This window comes from Melozone crissalis, unplaced genomic scaffold (genome assembly GCF_028551555.1).
Source record: "Melozone crissalis strain CALT ecotype California unplaced genomic scaffold, PUWL_Pcris_2 ptg000007l_1, whole genome shotgun sequence".
NCBI classification, from domain to species: domain Eukaryota; kingdom Metazoa; phylum Chordata; class Aves; order Passeriformes; family Passerellidae; genus Melozone; species Melozone crissalis.
This window is the reverse complement of record NW_026535785.1, coordinates 9,025,251-9,042,047: the sequence shown is the minus strand read 5'-3', so window position 1 is coordinate 9,042,047 and position 16,797 is coordinate 9,025,251. Positions and strand designations below refer to the sequence as shown.

General features: G+C 41.6%; 1 protein-coding gene across 2 annotated transcripts in view; it reads left to right on the top strand.

Annotated features, from left to right (window-relative positions):
- The window catches only part of SMPD3 (sphingomyelin phosphodiesterase 3), a 103,639-nt gene that overhangs the window by 69,492 nt on the left and 17,350 nt on the right, over positions 1-16,797 (top strand). For both annotated transcript variants that reach the window (XM_054296272.1, XM_054296273.1), the window contains exon 3: positions 11,747-11,822. In XM_054296272.1, coding sequence (XP_054152247.1) covers positions 11,747-11,822 — 76 coding nt within the window. The remainder of the gene's footprint in view (positions 1-11,746; positions 11,823-16,797) is intronic.

The following is a 16,797-nucleotide window of genomic DNA, read 5'->3' as shown; positions in this document are numbered from 1 at the left end:
TGACTCTGTATATGTGGCAAGTTATAAAGTTACATTATTTTCGCATTTCTTTAGACCGCAACAGAGGCAATATTCGGATTTAGCTTTCCTGATATAACCTAATGGGCTATAGATATAATCTTTATAGGATTTGTAGCCTGAATATTATGTTAAATTGATGGATGTGTCTGAAACAATGAGGGACTTTTGGAGGTAGAACTCAAGTATAATTTCAAGACTCAAAATTTGAAGTGATTTTCATGATATTTTAATTTCTTTCTTTACGGAAATCTCTGTAAGAAAGTGCATAAATTCTAAGCCTCATAACATGAGTACAGTACAATGAGCATCGCTGTTGGAAACCAGCTTGTGCTCGTTGTGTGTTTGTCTGGCAATCAAAAGACAATCAAATGTCTAAATGTCAGTATAATAAAACTGAAAGAATTGCAGTGAAAGGTATGGCTACTCTGCTCTCTTGCTTGCAAAAGAATTAGTAAAGAGAGATATGAAGAGGAATAAACAAGACAAACATGCCTGGGACACTGGGGAGCGCAAAGCTTTTTTGCGTTATTAACACAGTTTACATAAATTAACTGATGGGAGAGAGAACAGGAAGCCTGGGGTTGTAAGTCTATAAATCATGAAAAGCAGAAAGTCTGCATTTGCTTTTCCAAGACCTAGTGGCTGTTCATGCTTAACTCTTGGGAGTATCTGGCTGTGCTCTTTCTAAACTGGAAAGTGGGATTTTCTAATTTGTGAATTATCAAGAACCAAAATTTTTTGCCAGAGATCCAAGTCTGTAGACCCAAACCTAGAAAGATCTGAAAATGTCCAAAATACTGAATTTCAGATTTTATGATTTAGTCACAGTTTGGAATGGGTTTCACTAACTAAATCCTGAACTTCTTTTCTAACATTGACAAAGTACATCAGATGCCCAAATTATATGTATTTTCTAGTCACAAGTCTTCAACAAAAGACATTATTAGCTATTAAGAATACGGATTGTCAATAAGGATCAGTGAGAGGCTTTGTACTCCATTTGTGGTTTTTAACCAAATCAAAAACTTTTGGTACCATGGCTTGTGTAAGAAAACCCCCAAATATTAGAATTTTCGTTCTGATAATAGTTCAGTATTTCATGTACATTGACATAAACAAAAGCCAATCCCTATTTGAATACAGGTTTCCAAAAACTGGGTCTAGGCTCTCTATGTTGCACTCTTATGTGTTTATAAACAGCAACAATTTATTTTTTCATCACAAATTGCTGCAAGCAAAAAAATAAAATGGATCTTGGGCAGTATAAATATTTCTGGGGTCACAAAGATTACCCTTGAACATATGCATATATTGGGGATTACGAGATTAAAACCAATCTGTTTGTAACTGCCCATTGCTGAGTCATTGATTTGCCACCCTGCTAGGCTGGCTGCAATGTCTCCATTTCTCTTGCAGAAAATTAAGCCTCTTTTCAAGATTCCACTGGGAAGATGAACTTAATTATGGAACCAAGTTGTTAAATAATGTTACAGTTGAGCAGGGAATAGAGGCCAATTATTATAAAGTTCCAAAGATGACTCCATTCTTTGGAACATAACAGAGTTCTGGCCAGCCATAAGACTGCTTTTCCTCCTGTCTGTGTCATGCTGATATACTTTTTTCATACCTGAAATATTTTCCATTCTAAGTCTATCTTAACATGAATTTACTTTCTCTCTTAATTGTACATAAAATGACCAGTTGTACATATTTCATTTCTTTGATGACAGCAACAACAAAGAGTAGGAATAATTATTTAATTTTGTGTTTGAAATAAAGTAGGTTTAGAGGCTGTCTTTCTTGATGTGGTGCTTAGTCAGCAGCTGGGTGGGTATGGACTCCAGAGACAAAAACCACATGCAGTAAGTGAAAGCCTGGTTTGTTTTTGAAGTCAGCAGGAATCAGGGCAGTGAGTTCAGAAGCCTGGGGCTGTTCTGCTGGGCAGCAGAAGCTGGCAGAGGGTACCAGAGCTCTGGGTGCAGGTGCTGTTGTGGCCAGCACTCTGCCATCCCCAGGGACAGCTCATCTCCCTGCTTCCAGGTGAGACTTTTACTGGCCCTTGCAGAATTCTGAAAGTCCATAATACCAGCCAGTCCTACACAGAGTTTCTCTGGTTTTAAAGAAAGAAAGAGAGCCTTGCAGAACAGGGGTGCCCTGACTGCTTCCCCCTCCACAGGGGCATGGAGCTGAGCCTCTGACCTGTGCAAACCCTGGTTTTTTAAATTCCTGACTCCTATGGAATGCAGTGTTCCCATTTCTGATGTAGAAAAGGCATCAATTGAGTTTTGTTTTGGAAAGATACTTGTGAAGACTGTTCCCCTTGCACAGCTTCCATCTCTGAGTAAGGGAGCAGTTGCTCTCTGTGTTGGTTAAAAGCCAAAAGTTGTGCAAAGCAATTGAGGGGAGAAGGCTCATATGTTTTGAAAATATGGATAAAGCCAGTTAATATTTCCACTCATGGGGAGGATGAAGCCTTTATTCCAATTATTTGGAACCTTAAGAAACATCCAATATCTAAATTCAGAAGAATGTTCAAAGAAAGAATCTGATTGTTTTTTAGTAAGTAGGATTGTCTCCTTACTACAAATAGAACTGTTAGAGAGATAAATTAAAGGTCTCAGAACTAAATATTTAAAGAAAGTTGAAATAATTTGAAAATGACAAAACTGCTTTGGGGGACTCTGATACAAAACAGATCCCTACTGCCCTGGTACAAGTGTTTTGCACATTTTTTTCATTTTAGAATGGGTTCTGTTTCCCATGAATAAGAAATTACTTTCCATTGCCCTTGTCTTCCCTGCCCTGTCTTCACTATCTAGATTGTAAAGTTCAGGTGGAGATTTGGAAGGATTTGAGAGATTTGCTTAGTCATACAAAATTATTTTACCTGAGAGACTTACAGAGCTCAAGGATTATTATTAGTAGCTGTAACAACAATCAGCTCTTACCCACTGCTTTTCATTCCTATGTCTCAGAGTGCATAATGAAGAAAGGTCAATATCTGCTTAATAGAAGGAGAAACTAAAGTACAGGAAGGTAAAGTGATTTGATTGTGGCTTAACACCTAGGGTGGCACAACCAAGGAGCCAAGTTGGAAGTAAATTACAGAGGCTTTTAGCACAGTTTCATGCTACCCAACAGCTACCTGGAGACCTGTGCAGAGGAAGTCTGCCTCTGCTCTCTTCCTAAGGAGTCTGCCACAAAAGGTGCTGCTGCTGGCATTTTCCTGACAGAGACCAGACTGGGTTTTCCATCTGTAGAGGCTTTCCAGGGCAGGATGAAGACACGAGGATGATGTGGTTGTGAGGAGCCATTGTGTGAAGTCCATTTTCTGCAAAGAGGACTGATTTGCATTTGGCACTTGGAGCTCTTCAAACTCTACCAGTGCTTTTGTGCTCCAATCTGAGGGTCTCATTGGCATGTAATAAAAACACAAAAAAATAGCATATATGAAGGGGGGAAATGTCACAGCCAAATGACAGTTTCATGTCTGAAGTGTTAAACCATTGTTCCTAGTTGCCATAAAGACTCAGAGGAGAAGTTAGCAAATACATAAATCAGCCAATCCATTTTCATACTTTGACAGTCTGGGCCCTTGGGAGACTCTGCTGAGACTCTCTGTTCCAGCCTGGCATTTCACATTCATTTAAAATGCTGAAGAGAAGAGCCCTGGAGTCACTTTGTAGTTTTATAACTTCCATTGTCTGTGCTGCTGCTCAGCTGCAGACAGAGGTGGGAAGGGGGCCTGGCACAGCCCCTGTGCTGGTGGCTGGCACTGCAAAGTTGGCTTGGACAGGTCTGTCTGGAGCATGGTGCACATTTCAGCAGCCTCAGCTCCTCTGCAGCTGCAGCTTTGGCTCACACATGATGATAATGCACTGTAGTTTTGATGGATTTAAAAGGCAGTTATAAAATATACATAATTTTCAGAAACTGGATGTTGATTTTACAAATCAGCATTGTCAAATCAAGTTTAAAAGGTGTCAATGAGTGCTGAGCAGAAATTGTGCAGTGCCTCACCTGTCTGTAATTTACTAGACGGTTTAAAAATGTCAACATCCCTCTTTAGACAGAGGATCTAATGTGGAGCCTTGGTTACCCTGTGCCAGGGATGCTGTGTGAGTTTTGGACTGTAGTGCAGCAAAACTGGAAAGCATCCTCAACTTGACCTGGTGAGTTTGTCCACATTTTTCCAGTGTAGCAATCTAATAAAAACTCACTTCTGGGGGCAAATTTCACCTCTCTTATCCTTAAATTGTAATATTTGTAACAATAATGTAAATCTAAGCTAACCAAGAGATGTAGATGCACAGCCTCAGTGAAAGAGGCATCATTCTCAAAATGGCTTTTGACTGAGAGAGAGGTTTTGGAGCCTTCCTGCTCCCAATGGGACTGGGAGATACAGATGGTGTGTAGAAGGCTGTGCTTCCTACTGTTCCTAGCAGGAAACTATTCTGGGGTTTGGCATCTGCCAAAAGAGTCAATTTTAGCAAAAATAAGAATTCTAAGTTAAAACAGAGTATGTGAGCATAATGTAAAGACTGCTTTCTGATGTGGGAAGTTAGAACAGTTAATAGTATTCTTCAAAATCAAAAGGAAAAAGAATGTCTTGTGGATTTTGCTAGATTTCTGGAAGAAGTTGTGCTTAATTAATATTAATTCCTAAGGTTATTAACAGATTTACTTTTCAAATTCTCTGAAAATGAAGGCTGTTCTCAGGGAGTACAGTAATTGTGCAGAGAACGTGTCATTATTCATTGCTTAAAGGAAACCTAGCAACCTTTGCTCTGTGTGCAAAGCTCAACTTGTTTTCCAAAGAGCTGATATGGTGGTAACAGATGGTAGAAGGAGCAGCAGCTCTGATTGCAAAACTGTTTTGAAGCACAGTTTTTAGTGTTTTCTCCTCTCAAGGAGCCTGATTTGTGTGAGAAAATGAGGGTTCCCTGAATTCACCTATGTGAGTCTCCCTTTTGATATTTCTGATGCAGATGCATTTCACCTGGGTGATTTAAGCTGCCTTTGCATGTGAGCTATGCCTGGAGCGCAGGGGCAGCTGCTGCAGTTCCACATTGGGTTGAGGGGAAGATTTTGGACCTCAGGATTCCCTCAGGAAAGGGGAATGGCTCCTTTCTGCCCCCAGAGCTTCCAGGGGTTAGATTTCCTTGTCCTTGATCAGTTGGCCAGCACCTACAGTTATCCCAAGATGGATAAAAGAAATGTCGAGTGCTGCTCATGAATTTGTTTAGATGACTCTAAAGCTGTGCCATTTAAGGCAGGAGGGTAACCTAAATATTTTCCACATGCTGAGTTTCTGCTGTAAAATGTTAATGCAGGAGTTGGATGGAGTCCAATAAACTGAGACTTTCTTAAAAAAAGAACAAAAAAAAAAGATTCTACCATGGCACTGTACCATTTTCCTTCACTTTGATATAATTAATGTTATTAATCATGGTCCTTTCCCCCTTCATTAATGGGGATAAATAAAAACTGTTGTGCAGAATGAAATACAGATTTGAGAAAATGTGAGTCGTGGGCTTTCTCCTCTTCAGCAGAGGACGAGCCCTTCATTAGTGGCCCCAATTTACAGCCACTTTCCCTCATATATATGTTTAATGAAGCTTTGCCAAATAAATTCTCTGAGTTCATGGAACAGTAATTGTTGCACATGGCAGGTGGGAAAAAATAGGAAATAATCAAGTGAAAATGTAGCTAGAAAGAATTGCAGAGCACTACACAATTTTGAGTTGACTCCTATAACATTTTAAACTCCTTTAATATACTTTAAAAAATGTTTAATATAATAATTAGGGATTTAACTAATGTGTCCTCTTTAGAAGCTGCTACATATTTCTGAAGGCAAAAGGCAGAGCTGCTAAGGACAGAAAATAAGATAGATGTTTTTGCACCATGTCTCAGCTAACCAAAAATACACCTTTCTTGGGAGTTATGACTAATCTAAGTCATCTCTGTGGGACAGGAATGTTTGAAGTGGGAATGGGAGTAGCTGCAAGTTTTCTTTGGCATCTTCTCTTAACAGAAACAGGAATGAGGACTGGGACAGTTTGGCTGTCCCAGTTAGGCTCTTAATGCTGCCTCTCCTGCTTGTTTTGGAAATTTGCTGAAATGGGAAAAAAAGTCCAGGAGAGGTTGATACAATTTGGAAGATTACAGAAATGTTGTACTGGAAAGAAAACAAATTGTGTTTTCCATTTCTTTCTTTTCCCTTCCCTGCTGCTAACTCATTATAATTGCATTGGGTTACATAATGGCATCCCCAGTGCAGGGGAACAGGAGGCACAGAGCACATCCCAGGGCACCAGCCCTGCTGTGGGTGTGGAAATGCCTCTCCTTGTGCACTGCACCTGCTTCATCCACAGCAATTCTCCTAATCTCAGCCTCTTTTTAAGGGAGCTTCCCTTGAACTTAAACAATATTGGCTACATATGGTAAGATGAATATTTCTGTGGGAGTCAGTCACTGTCACATCGACTGTAAATTCTGTTTCTGTGCCCTGCACTTACTGTCTCTCTGAGGTGTTTTATTTCCAACACAAAGAGTTACTCAAGGCCCCTGTTCAGATGATGTTCTTTACAAATGCCATGTTCATACTTCTGTTTTTAGGGAGAGATGGTTTTGTTTTCCCTCCCCAGAGCATGCAGAGTTTCTTTCAGCCTTGTTAGTTTTTCTCCATGGCATGACCATCATTAGTGTGGCTCCTGCCATGACTGTGAATTCCTTTCCTGGAGAGTTCTGTACTTTGGTGACTTATCCTCTTCAGAAGAGCAGTGCAGGGAGCAGCACTATGGTTACATTTACTTCAGTGGCAAAACTGACACCTCCATGGTCACCTGAGTGGATGAAATGGAAGGTTTTGCTAATTTACTGCCCTACATGAGATTAAGCTACGCTGGTTGAGGCTGGAGCTAAGCTGTGGAGATCCCAATTCACCTGAAGGAGTCTCAGTGCTACAAACAGGTTATTTACCTTTCCCAGCTCTGGCTTTATTTGCCACATGGAGATTCTGGGGTAACAGACTTTTTGAAGAACTTTTGCCATGAGTATGCCAAAATTATCTCATCCGGTTTGCATACCAGGATTTGCTTCCCCTGAAGGGAGAGGCAATCAAATCTGCTTGGACTTTTATGTTAATAACTCCTTTGTTTTGGAGGGTAAACGTTTAAGAAACTATTTTATTTTGGATATTTTTGAATGGCTCCCTCCTGGCAATGTGAAGCTTCTAGAAAATGTCACTAAAGATTAAGTTCTCCTCATAACAAATGTTTTGGGTTTGTGTATATATTCTTGGTCAGTATTTGAGACTCTAGATTGGTTCTATAATCAAGTGAGATTTCTCATGCACAGTTCAAATTTTTAATCATTAAAGAGCATTTCCTTCAGAGCACCTGATGATTTGCTGACACAGCCATGTCCTGTCTGAAGCTGTTTTCCAAGGTGGTAGAGAAATGCCCCAGTACTGAAGTAGCATTCTCATGGGTTTTGTTAAGTATCTGTTGATGCTTGATCTATCATCCAGATGTGATAGAATTGTTTTGCTCTGCTGGAACAGATGTGTGTAAATATAAACTCTTAAGAGACAAGGTATTTGTCAAGTTTGCAGCTTTGTATACTTACTGTGCCAGCATATGGGAAACATGAGATGTGCAAGATTTTCCAGTTAGCCTAGGAAATTCCCATGATGGAAAGCAGTGTGATTAAATTTCAAGTTATTTTCCCTTGCTGTAGCTCTAAAATTTCAGTTCTTGCTACTCATTAAGTTTTATTCCTGTGAACAAGAATCTTTCTGCCATAACCTTGCTGCCTTGATTTCTTCCATGAGCCATTTATTACCTGATCCCAGTCTCAGTGGAGGACAGAGCACTCCTCAGCCATGTAGGATAAGCTTTTGCAAAACAATTCTAGGAATATTCCCAGCCTTGCACAGCACAGTCCCAGCGTGGTGTCTCCAACAGATTGTACTAATGTGCTGTGGCATTGAGATGAAATCTTTTAATAAAATCTACTTGATGTCAAGTACTTTGGTGTGCTTGACACAGCCAGTACTTGGAAAACAAAAATTCAGAGAGGTCAGTTTTGCGCTTTCTTATTTTGTTTGCAGGTAGGAGACAAATGTAAATATGCAGCAGCAGAAAATGGCATTTTGGATTCCAAACACACCCTTAGCAGGATTTCCCCCTTAAGGGAAAAAGTCTCTTTCCCATTTGTAATGAGATTTTTATGGCCCCCTCCCAAGAGCAAACAAAATGTAATGGTAAGAGGTGTAACAGGGATCTGACTCTTAGCTTCCTCTTAGGATCCACTCTTAGCTTCTCAATGTTTGACTAATTTGATTATTGCAAATCTAGTGAGGATTGGAATTAATAAATTTTATATATTTCAGCATAATTGTTAAAAAGGCTAATTTTTAATGTGAAAATTATATAACTGGACACTTTATTAAACCACAAATAGGTTTTGTCAATTTTAATTTTACCTCTAGAGTTTAACAGGTTATCACATATCTTTTTCCTCCTGTGATCATTTAAAAATAAGTATTTTAAAACATTGGGGCCTTATATTGAGATATTTTCTTCCTGTACATTTCCATACACAAAGAGGAATGGTTCATGGCACAATCAAGACGGTATGGTGAATTTTAGAAAGCAGTGCCTGAAGAAGGGTGATTCCATAAATGTGTTATTGACACACGGCTACCAATGCAGAGCAGCTGAGGTGAGCTTAAGTCAGGCTTAAGTGACAGAGCCACTCTGGCTTATTTGTTTACATCCATTTCCTTTGTAAACGGGACTGTAGATGTTTCTTCTGTGTTAAGCAGCTAAAATTGTATTTGTGAAGTGCTGACTTGGTGTGGTGGAAGCAGAGCCCTCCTGCCAAGGTCCACGTTGGAGGCTCAGCCTGGTCCTCCTGCCATGTCAGCAGCATCCAGCTCAGCCTGGAAAATGCAACATCTGAAATTGCTCCTTGGCCACACAAAAGAATGCTTTCATGTAGAATTACAGGGCTTGTAGTATTTCAGAGGTCAAGTAGGTTTCCTGTCTGCACAGCCCACAGTCCTTGTCCATCTGTGAAATACCAAATTAGACTGAATAACTGAGTTTTCTTGCTATTTTACTTCAGATTGTATTTAATACAGTAATGCCTCCACTGTAGCTGGGAACTGACTAGGAAGATGCAAAGGTATTTATTTACTCTCCTAGTAGTTGTCACTACTACACATATTTGCCTCCATTATGAATATACAGCAAAAATACTCAGTTTAGTGGATGCCATCAGCACTGCCTCTCAAAAGTCAAAAAAGCTGGAAGAAATATGAAATCTGGGAGACAAGCTGCTTTGGATTCACTTCCATGCTGGCATTTTCCAAGGAAATTCTAATTATGCTAATGTCTTCAGCTCTTGCTTTTGAGCTCTATTTCTTAATCAGAGAGTGTTTATGAAAGCCCCTCTCCTGTCCCCCTGGGACTGTGTGTTCCAGCAGAGCCCTGGGGCACCTTCCCCATGGGCATTTGCTGTGCTCAGCCCCTCCACAGAGCACAGCCAGGCCTCATCTGGGCCATTTCTCACAATCCTTTGAGAGCAAAAGATCCCGAGTCCATCTCAGCACAGATGAGCACACAGGCACACTGAACAACACACATTTATTCCTCATTAATGGAAATCAGAATGATCATGTGCACAAGCTGGGTAAGGAGTACAGGGCCTTGTCAGGCACTCCATTAAGGCTGCACAGGAAATTCTAAAGCCAGTTTGAGCTGACTCTTTTTCTCAGTTTGGCTATAATTTATGTCTGGATGTTCAGCTTTTACAATTAAATCTTTTCTGCTTTTTGAATAGAAACACTGGGATGATTCCATCTGCTTTGGTCAATAAGGGGATTACAGGGAGCACATTCCTGCTCTAAGGCAGAACACTTTATGTGCAGTGTTCTCCTTCCAGAGTGGGGACATTGGAAGGTGTGTGACATCCACACCTCTGCTGCAGGAAACACAGCACATTTGCAAACAAGGGCAGTTTATAATTTAGGGGTTTTTTTGATAGCATTGAAGAGAAACCCTGATTTTGAATCGCTAAGTTTGGAAGAGATGGTTCATTCACATGCCGGTCCTGGACAGCAGAGGAAATAAACTGTTTTCCACTTTTCTACTGGAATGGCTTATGCTGCATTAAAAAGTTGGAGAGGAAGCTCCTTATGGCTGAGCAGTGCCCCTGCTGAGGTGTCCAGGCAGGAGGGAGAGGTGTGAGCATTTTCCACCCTCTGAGGCTGCTGCAGCCCTGGGAGCTCAGGAGAATCCCCAGCTTTAGGGGTGGAAGCTCCAGTGATTGCCTGAGCTTGCCTTGGCTCCCTCTGCCTCCCTGGAGCAGGTTATCTGAGAGGGAACAGCACTCAGAACACCACCAATATCCATTTGTAAAACTGTCTGGAAAAGGACTGAACAGGCTGAGGACAGAATAATGCCAGTTGTTTATTACCTACTCCCCTGGCTGGCACAAACCCTCAAAGTTAACAAGGCATTGTTAAGTACAAATGACTTCTAAATTCACTTACTGCAAAGCTGCCTTTTCAGTTATAAAATATATCAGCTGGTTCTTGAATAGCTGGAAAACAAGAAAATCAACCAAGCTGACAAAATTGTGGCCATATGAAATGGAGCTCTGCTCGTTATTTAGAGGTGTCAGATAAAATTTGAGCCCAGCCTTGTGAAGTAGAGTCATCTGTGCTGGTGTTTTCTGAGCCCTGGGTACAACTTTCCTCTGTAGGCATTTTCTTTAATTCATGCAGTGTTGCCACATAAACTGTCAACAAGAAAACCATAGACTCAAACTAGTTTCTTGCCACAATACAAAACTTATCCATTTTACATTTGGAATTTTGAATTGCAGCCAAGTCTTGAACTGCCAAAATTACCAACAGAGTTGAAAACCTAAACCAGAGCTTGATTTAAAAAAAAATCAGAAATTTATTCTAAACCAGAAATTCATTTTAATTTGCTTGTGTGTCTACCTGCAAGTACATTTTTAAAGGATTGTAGCTTAAGATACAGATGAAGAATTATATTACATTCCAGCTTCCCTGGAAGCTCTTCCTCTTCTGTGTGTAAGAACAGGATTCCAGGCAATGTATTTTGTCTGCTTGACAGGCATGGGGGCTGCTGCTGTGAGCTGGAGCATGCCAACACTGCTGAGGCACACCAAGGCCCCCAACACCTTTGCAGAAGAATGTAAAAAATCCATCAAAATCCAAAACTTATGTGGAATAGAGAAAAGATGATCAAACCCAATATCTATTTAATATTTCATCCTTTTTCCTGGATTTTTTCCTTTTCATTCTAGTCATATACAGGCAACAAGAACCATGGTAATACTGGTAGTACTGGTTTTTGAGGCACTTGAGTGGTGGGCCTGAATTGTACATGGGAATGAAGCAGGGCCAGGGAACCTGTGGGACTGCAAAAACAGGAGAAAGGAACATTTTTGAATGTGTGCAGATCAAAATCAAAATCCTGAACATGGTGATGGGCAAAGGGTCAATGTGCTGGCCACAAGCCCCAGTAAGATCAGGAAGCCTCAGTGTGTGTCTCTGGTAGCTTTTTCTGGTTTCAAAATGGAGTTGACTGAAAAGAATGGTAAAAAAGGCTGCACAGATGGGCTTGGAGGTAGAGTTGTACGAGCACTTCCATTAATCACCTTTTTATTTCTTCCCTTCCAGGTGCAAGTGGGAAGTACACCTCAGGACCAAAGAATTGTGGGATACATTTCCTGCACTCACTTGCAAGCTATTGCAGGTACTGTCCTAAGATTCAAATCTTTGTTTGTCACTGTTTCCAGGCCTGGGGTGGTAATTTTATGAACAAGAGCAATAGTGCAAATAAGGGTAGACAGAAGGGTAGACAGGTATCCCCAACACTTCACATCTTCAGTCTCAGAGTAATTATTATGGGGCAAAACAAAAACTATCCCTTGGGAACTTCTCTTTACTCCCTCTTAACCAAATACTGGTATTTTAGAAATACATTATTGTTGTTACTCAACAGCATTTAACAACCCATACTGCGAGTATCAGCATATAAACAAAAATTTATTTGTACATAACTAGGGGTTAATCAAAAGTTACATGGGACAGTAATTCTAGCTGCTCATTTCTGGTGGAAAAAGCCACAATTCTCTGCCTTTTGACCTGCAAATTTCATGCATAAATGACCAGCAAGTTAATATACTCACTGCAAAATCCTCTTGGTCGTATGTTTTAAAGCAGTTCTGTTCAGAGTAGGTGTAGTTATAAAAACCAAATCTACAGACCTTTACTTGGAGTATGATCAGCATTTTATTCAGCCAGAGGGCTGGACACCCTTCCTTCATTAACCATGGCAGTGATCTGGTGCTGCTGGGAGCAGGACAGCCCTGGCAGGGTGGCTGCTGCCAGCCCATGTGCTGGGACCTGCGTGAGCCAGAGCTGCCAACCCGTGTGTGAGCATCTGGGGCTGCTCTGCTGCTCCCTCCTGCCTCAGCCACACACGGACCTGCCAGCAAAACCAACAGTCCCTCAAGTCCATTAGAGACACTGCATGGCTCTAAAAAAGATTAATGAATTTTTCAGCTCCTTTTTAACAATGTAACATCCTTCTCTGCTTTTCTATTTTTAACTTACGGTAATGTACTGTGAGATTGCTGAGATTTATTGCTGTTCCAGTTTAGTTTAGTTTTTTTGGATTTTGTTTCTAGTTTTCAGTCCTGTTCCTTTTTACTACCTAGTCCTGTATTCTCAGTTAATCCTTGATAACCACGTTGTGAAATTCCTAATATATTAAAGAGAAAGAAGGGGGAGGGAAAAAGAAAGAGGCAGTAATGTTCTATTTTCAAAGTCTACCTAAAGTTTGTTCAAGGGTAAAACACAACCTTTTATTTTCCTGCTTTGTATTTTTAGGCTTATCTGGTTCAAACTACATTCAACTAGAGCAGACAATGATTTAAGAGTCTGTCCCTAGATATATTATATTTGTTTATAGAATGAAATGGAAAACTAAAGTTCGTAAGTTTGGCAGAGCTGTGCTTTCTGATTTGCATCATTTGATTCATAACATTCATGCATTAAACAAATTATCCAAAACCCCAGTTTAACGATGTAAAGATGTTTATCTATAAAAACAAGCAGTGTTTAAAAGGTCAGCCATTTATATCATCTTGTCACACATGGCTGAGTGCAACCGGGTTTCCCTTCTAGGACATGTAAACTTACACTTGAAAGTTCTGATACTTACACAAGTATAAAGTGAAATGATCCAACTGGTCATGATCAGGGACCAGCTGCTAATGCTTTTCTCAAGGTATGTGCTGGCTTAACTCTGTTCTGAGCAATTACCATTTGTTCAGACCTGACCCTCAACTTTTTCAAGAAACATTAGAATTAGATGTAGCTTTTCCTCTCAGGTCTCTGCCTGGTACTGGTTGCTGCTATGAAGAAGCTCTTTATTTCCATTGTGGAAATAGCTGCATTTCAGTGACAAATGAAGGGATCCTGTAATGAGATTTGATGCAATTATTTTGCAGGGCTGTTAATTTTACATGGTTCTTTTATGTCTGTTGATTAGTCAGTGATTAATGTTCTGGCCAGGTTTTGCTGCCTTGAATCCACCCCCACCCCGAGTGCCGTTGAGTCACAGCTCAGACACCCCTCCAAGGCATCAGTCCAGGGTTAGCCTCAAGCTACTGCAGCCCCAGCTGAAGGGATGTGGCCTGCTGGATGCTCTCCTCACCTGCTCACATCCCTGTCCTGCATTTACTGTGAATGCAGCCATTGGCAGCCCAGCTGATGGAACCACCCTTCTCCAGCCCCAGTTTTAGCTCCCAAGCCTGCACAGAGCTGGAGCAGAGCTGAGAAAGCTCTCTCAGTGTTGGAAGCTGTGGTGGTGCAGTCAGGAGCAGCTCCAGCGCTGAGCAGTGAGTGCACAGGTGTTCCTGAAGGAGCAGAGCTGTGTGTCCAGCAGGGCAGTCTGTCCTTGCCCTCCTCTCAGCTCTGCCACCCCAGGCTGTGCTGCACCTGGCTGGGGACCTGACCCAGCTGAGCAGGAGCCCAGCAGAGTAAAAGGGGACTCTGTTCCTTTGGGGTTTAGGTGGTTTGTTCTTACTTTGGTTTATTTTATTTCCTCAGTCTACCCTGGATTAAGTGTTACAAGTGCAGGGGTCTGTGACACAGCCTGTCTCACAGCTGAACCAAAGCCTTTGGTTTGTGACTTGGAAACAACTTTTCCTTGTGATTAGGTTCACATCCTACACTCTGCAAGGTTTTTTTGCTCTTCTTCCCCAGGTTCCCTGCCAATACATCCCATACTGCACTGCCTCCAGTAGATTTTTTAATTTCCTGTGACTAGGCCTTGTGCTTTGTCCTACAACCACAGTGCTCCTTCCAGTGTCTTTCAGACTAGGATAGCACAGTCAGTGCATAATTCTTGCCTGAGTTCTGACTGAAGCCAGGATTTCACTCAAGTGTTTTCAAAGTGAATGGAAAGGGCAAGTATGATTATTCTACAATGAACAGAGGTGAAGTATTTATTTATGCTGGCTGAAGTTTCCCATATTACCCTTTCATCCTTCTACAGAATTTGAAGCTGAAAGGAGCTTTCACAGAATTCAGAAATGCTGACTGTAGGAACCTGTCAGGACACAATTATGTGCATTTTTCCAGGCCAGTTACTGAAGAAAAGAGTGCAGAGCAATTAGCACAAACCTGTATTCTTTGGCTAAACCCTGGTGGCAGTCAAATCACTGATTCTATCTGAATGTTTAAGAAGTTGAGCCTTTGCTGGGAGTTACTACCCAGTTCTCTTCTGTTAGTATTTACTGAACTGTTTCCCTGAGTGTGCTGGATGCAACTTGGGCTTCTCTTCTACTTGGGTGTCTGATGAGTTTACTTATCTTCATCTCCAAAGTTATTGATCACTGGGAGCTGCTGAGACTGGGGTCTGGGTTGTAACTCTTCTATGTGGATATGTGCAGTACCTGCTGAGAGCTGCAGTGAGCTGGATAATATTAATCTTAGAAAACAATTACATTCAAGTCATTCATTAGAGGGATTCATTAGAGAGATCCCATCTTGTGTGCTGGAAATGGAGCTGCCTGTGTGCCCCTGCTCCCAGCAGTGCCCTGAAGAGCAATTACTGCTGTGACCTCTAGTGGGGACAGCCAGGGCTGCTGGGCTGTCACAAGTACACATTGGCTAAAGACAGATGGAAGTCATTGTCCCAGAGCTCCAAGGTTTACTTGTCAAGCCCTGAGGTTAAAAGCCGTGCAGGGCTGTTACCAAGGCTCAGCATCCTCAGAGAGAGGTGGATGTCACAATGCAGTTAATGCTTTCCTAGTAACAGCAATGCATCTTATCAGACCAACATCATTTTGGCTCTGTGTCTCTTGTTATTCTCAAGATTTTTCTGTGGGAGAATTTTACCTTTTTGTGCTTCAGTTAAGTGGGTTTGCTGTATTTTTCGTGCTGATGTGGGACAGGTTGCTGCCTGAGTTTTATGCCCATGTGGTAATGGGCCTGTTATTTTATTTCTCATTTGGTGAAGCCATGCCAGATGGATAATTCACAGAAAATGAGTGAAACATCCTTGGCCATTCAGGAATGGAAAAGCACTTCTTAGAAAATGAAGCAATTTATGAAATTGGGACTTTGTGGGGAAGGAGATTTTACTGCTTTCTTGTCAACAAGCACCATGCCTAAAAGTTCCTTATGAGGAAACAATGGCAGGTCAGAAAAAGTACAGCCTAAGGAGAGGACACAGGAGAGGAAGATTCAGATGCTGCAAAAGGAGGACAGCCCATGAATTTGAATGAGCTTCACCAGGAACGAGAAAGCTGGGACAGCTGCAGGAGGAGAAAGCTCTTGGCCAAGTGTGAACACCTGATGGGAGGGTGCAGGGAAGGTGGAGGCAGCCTCTCCTCACTGGGGTCCAGCAATGGGACAGGACACACTGGGCACAAACTGAAACGCCATTTGCACACAGGAAAATGAGTTTTATTGCAAGGATGACAAAGTCCCAGAACAGGCTACCCAGAGGCTATGGAGTCTCCAACTACAGAGATTTTCAAGACCTGACTGGACATGGCCCTGACCAACCTGCTGTAGGTGATCCCTGCTTGGGCAGAAGGGTTGGGCTGGATAAGGTCCCTTTCACATTCCCAGCTCACACATTCCATGGATCTGTGATTTCTGCCCTATCTTTAGCTCAGCAGGAAGGATCTGTTAGTCACGCACACCTTTTGTAGTGAGTGTCACCTGCTCCAGGCTCCATTTGTTCCATCTGACCTATTTCCTCTGCTTTTGTTTGGCTCCATCCTCACTGTGGGGCCTCCTTGTGCTGTCATTACAGGGGCTTTCCCAAGCTGTGTGAGCAGGGTACAATGGGAACCTGGGGGACAAGAAACTGTAGGTTAGGGAATAGATCTGGGAAACACATCTGCTTTTATATTACAGCCCAGCTGGTAAAGGTTTGTTAGGAGTAACACAAACAGAAGAAAAAATCAAGTTTTTTGCTGTTGGAACTACCAGCCTGAAGAGATGAGTCAGTGTCAGAACCTACTTTAAACCCTCTTTCCCTAGCCATGGTTTTTTCAATATATCTTTTAATTATTTAGCACCGTATCAAATAATCCTTGGTTGAACATTTCTGATTCTGTTTGTATTTAACTGTTGATTTAACGCCTTCCTGCTCACCCCTGCCCCGAGATGATGTTGAAATTCCAACCTTTCACAGGGCAGCAGTG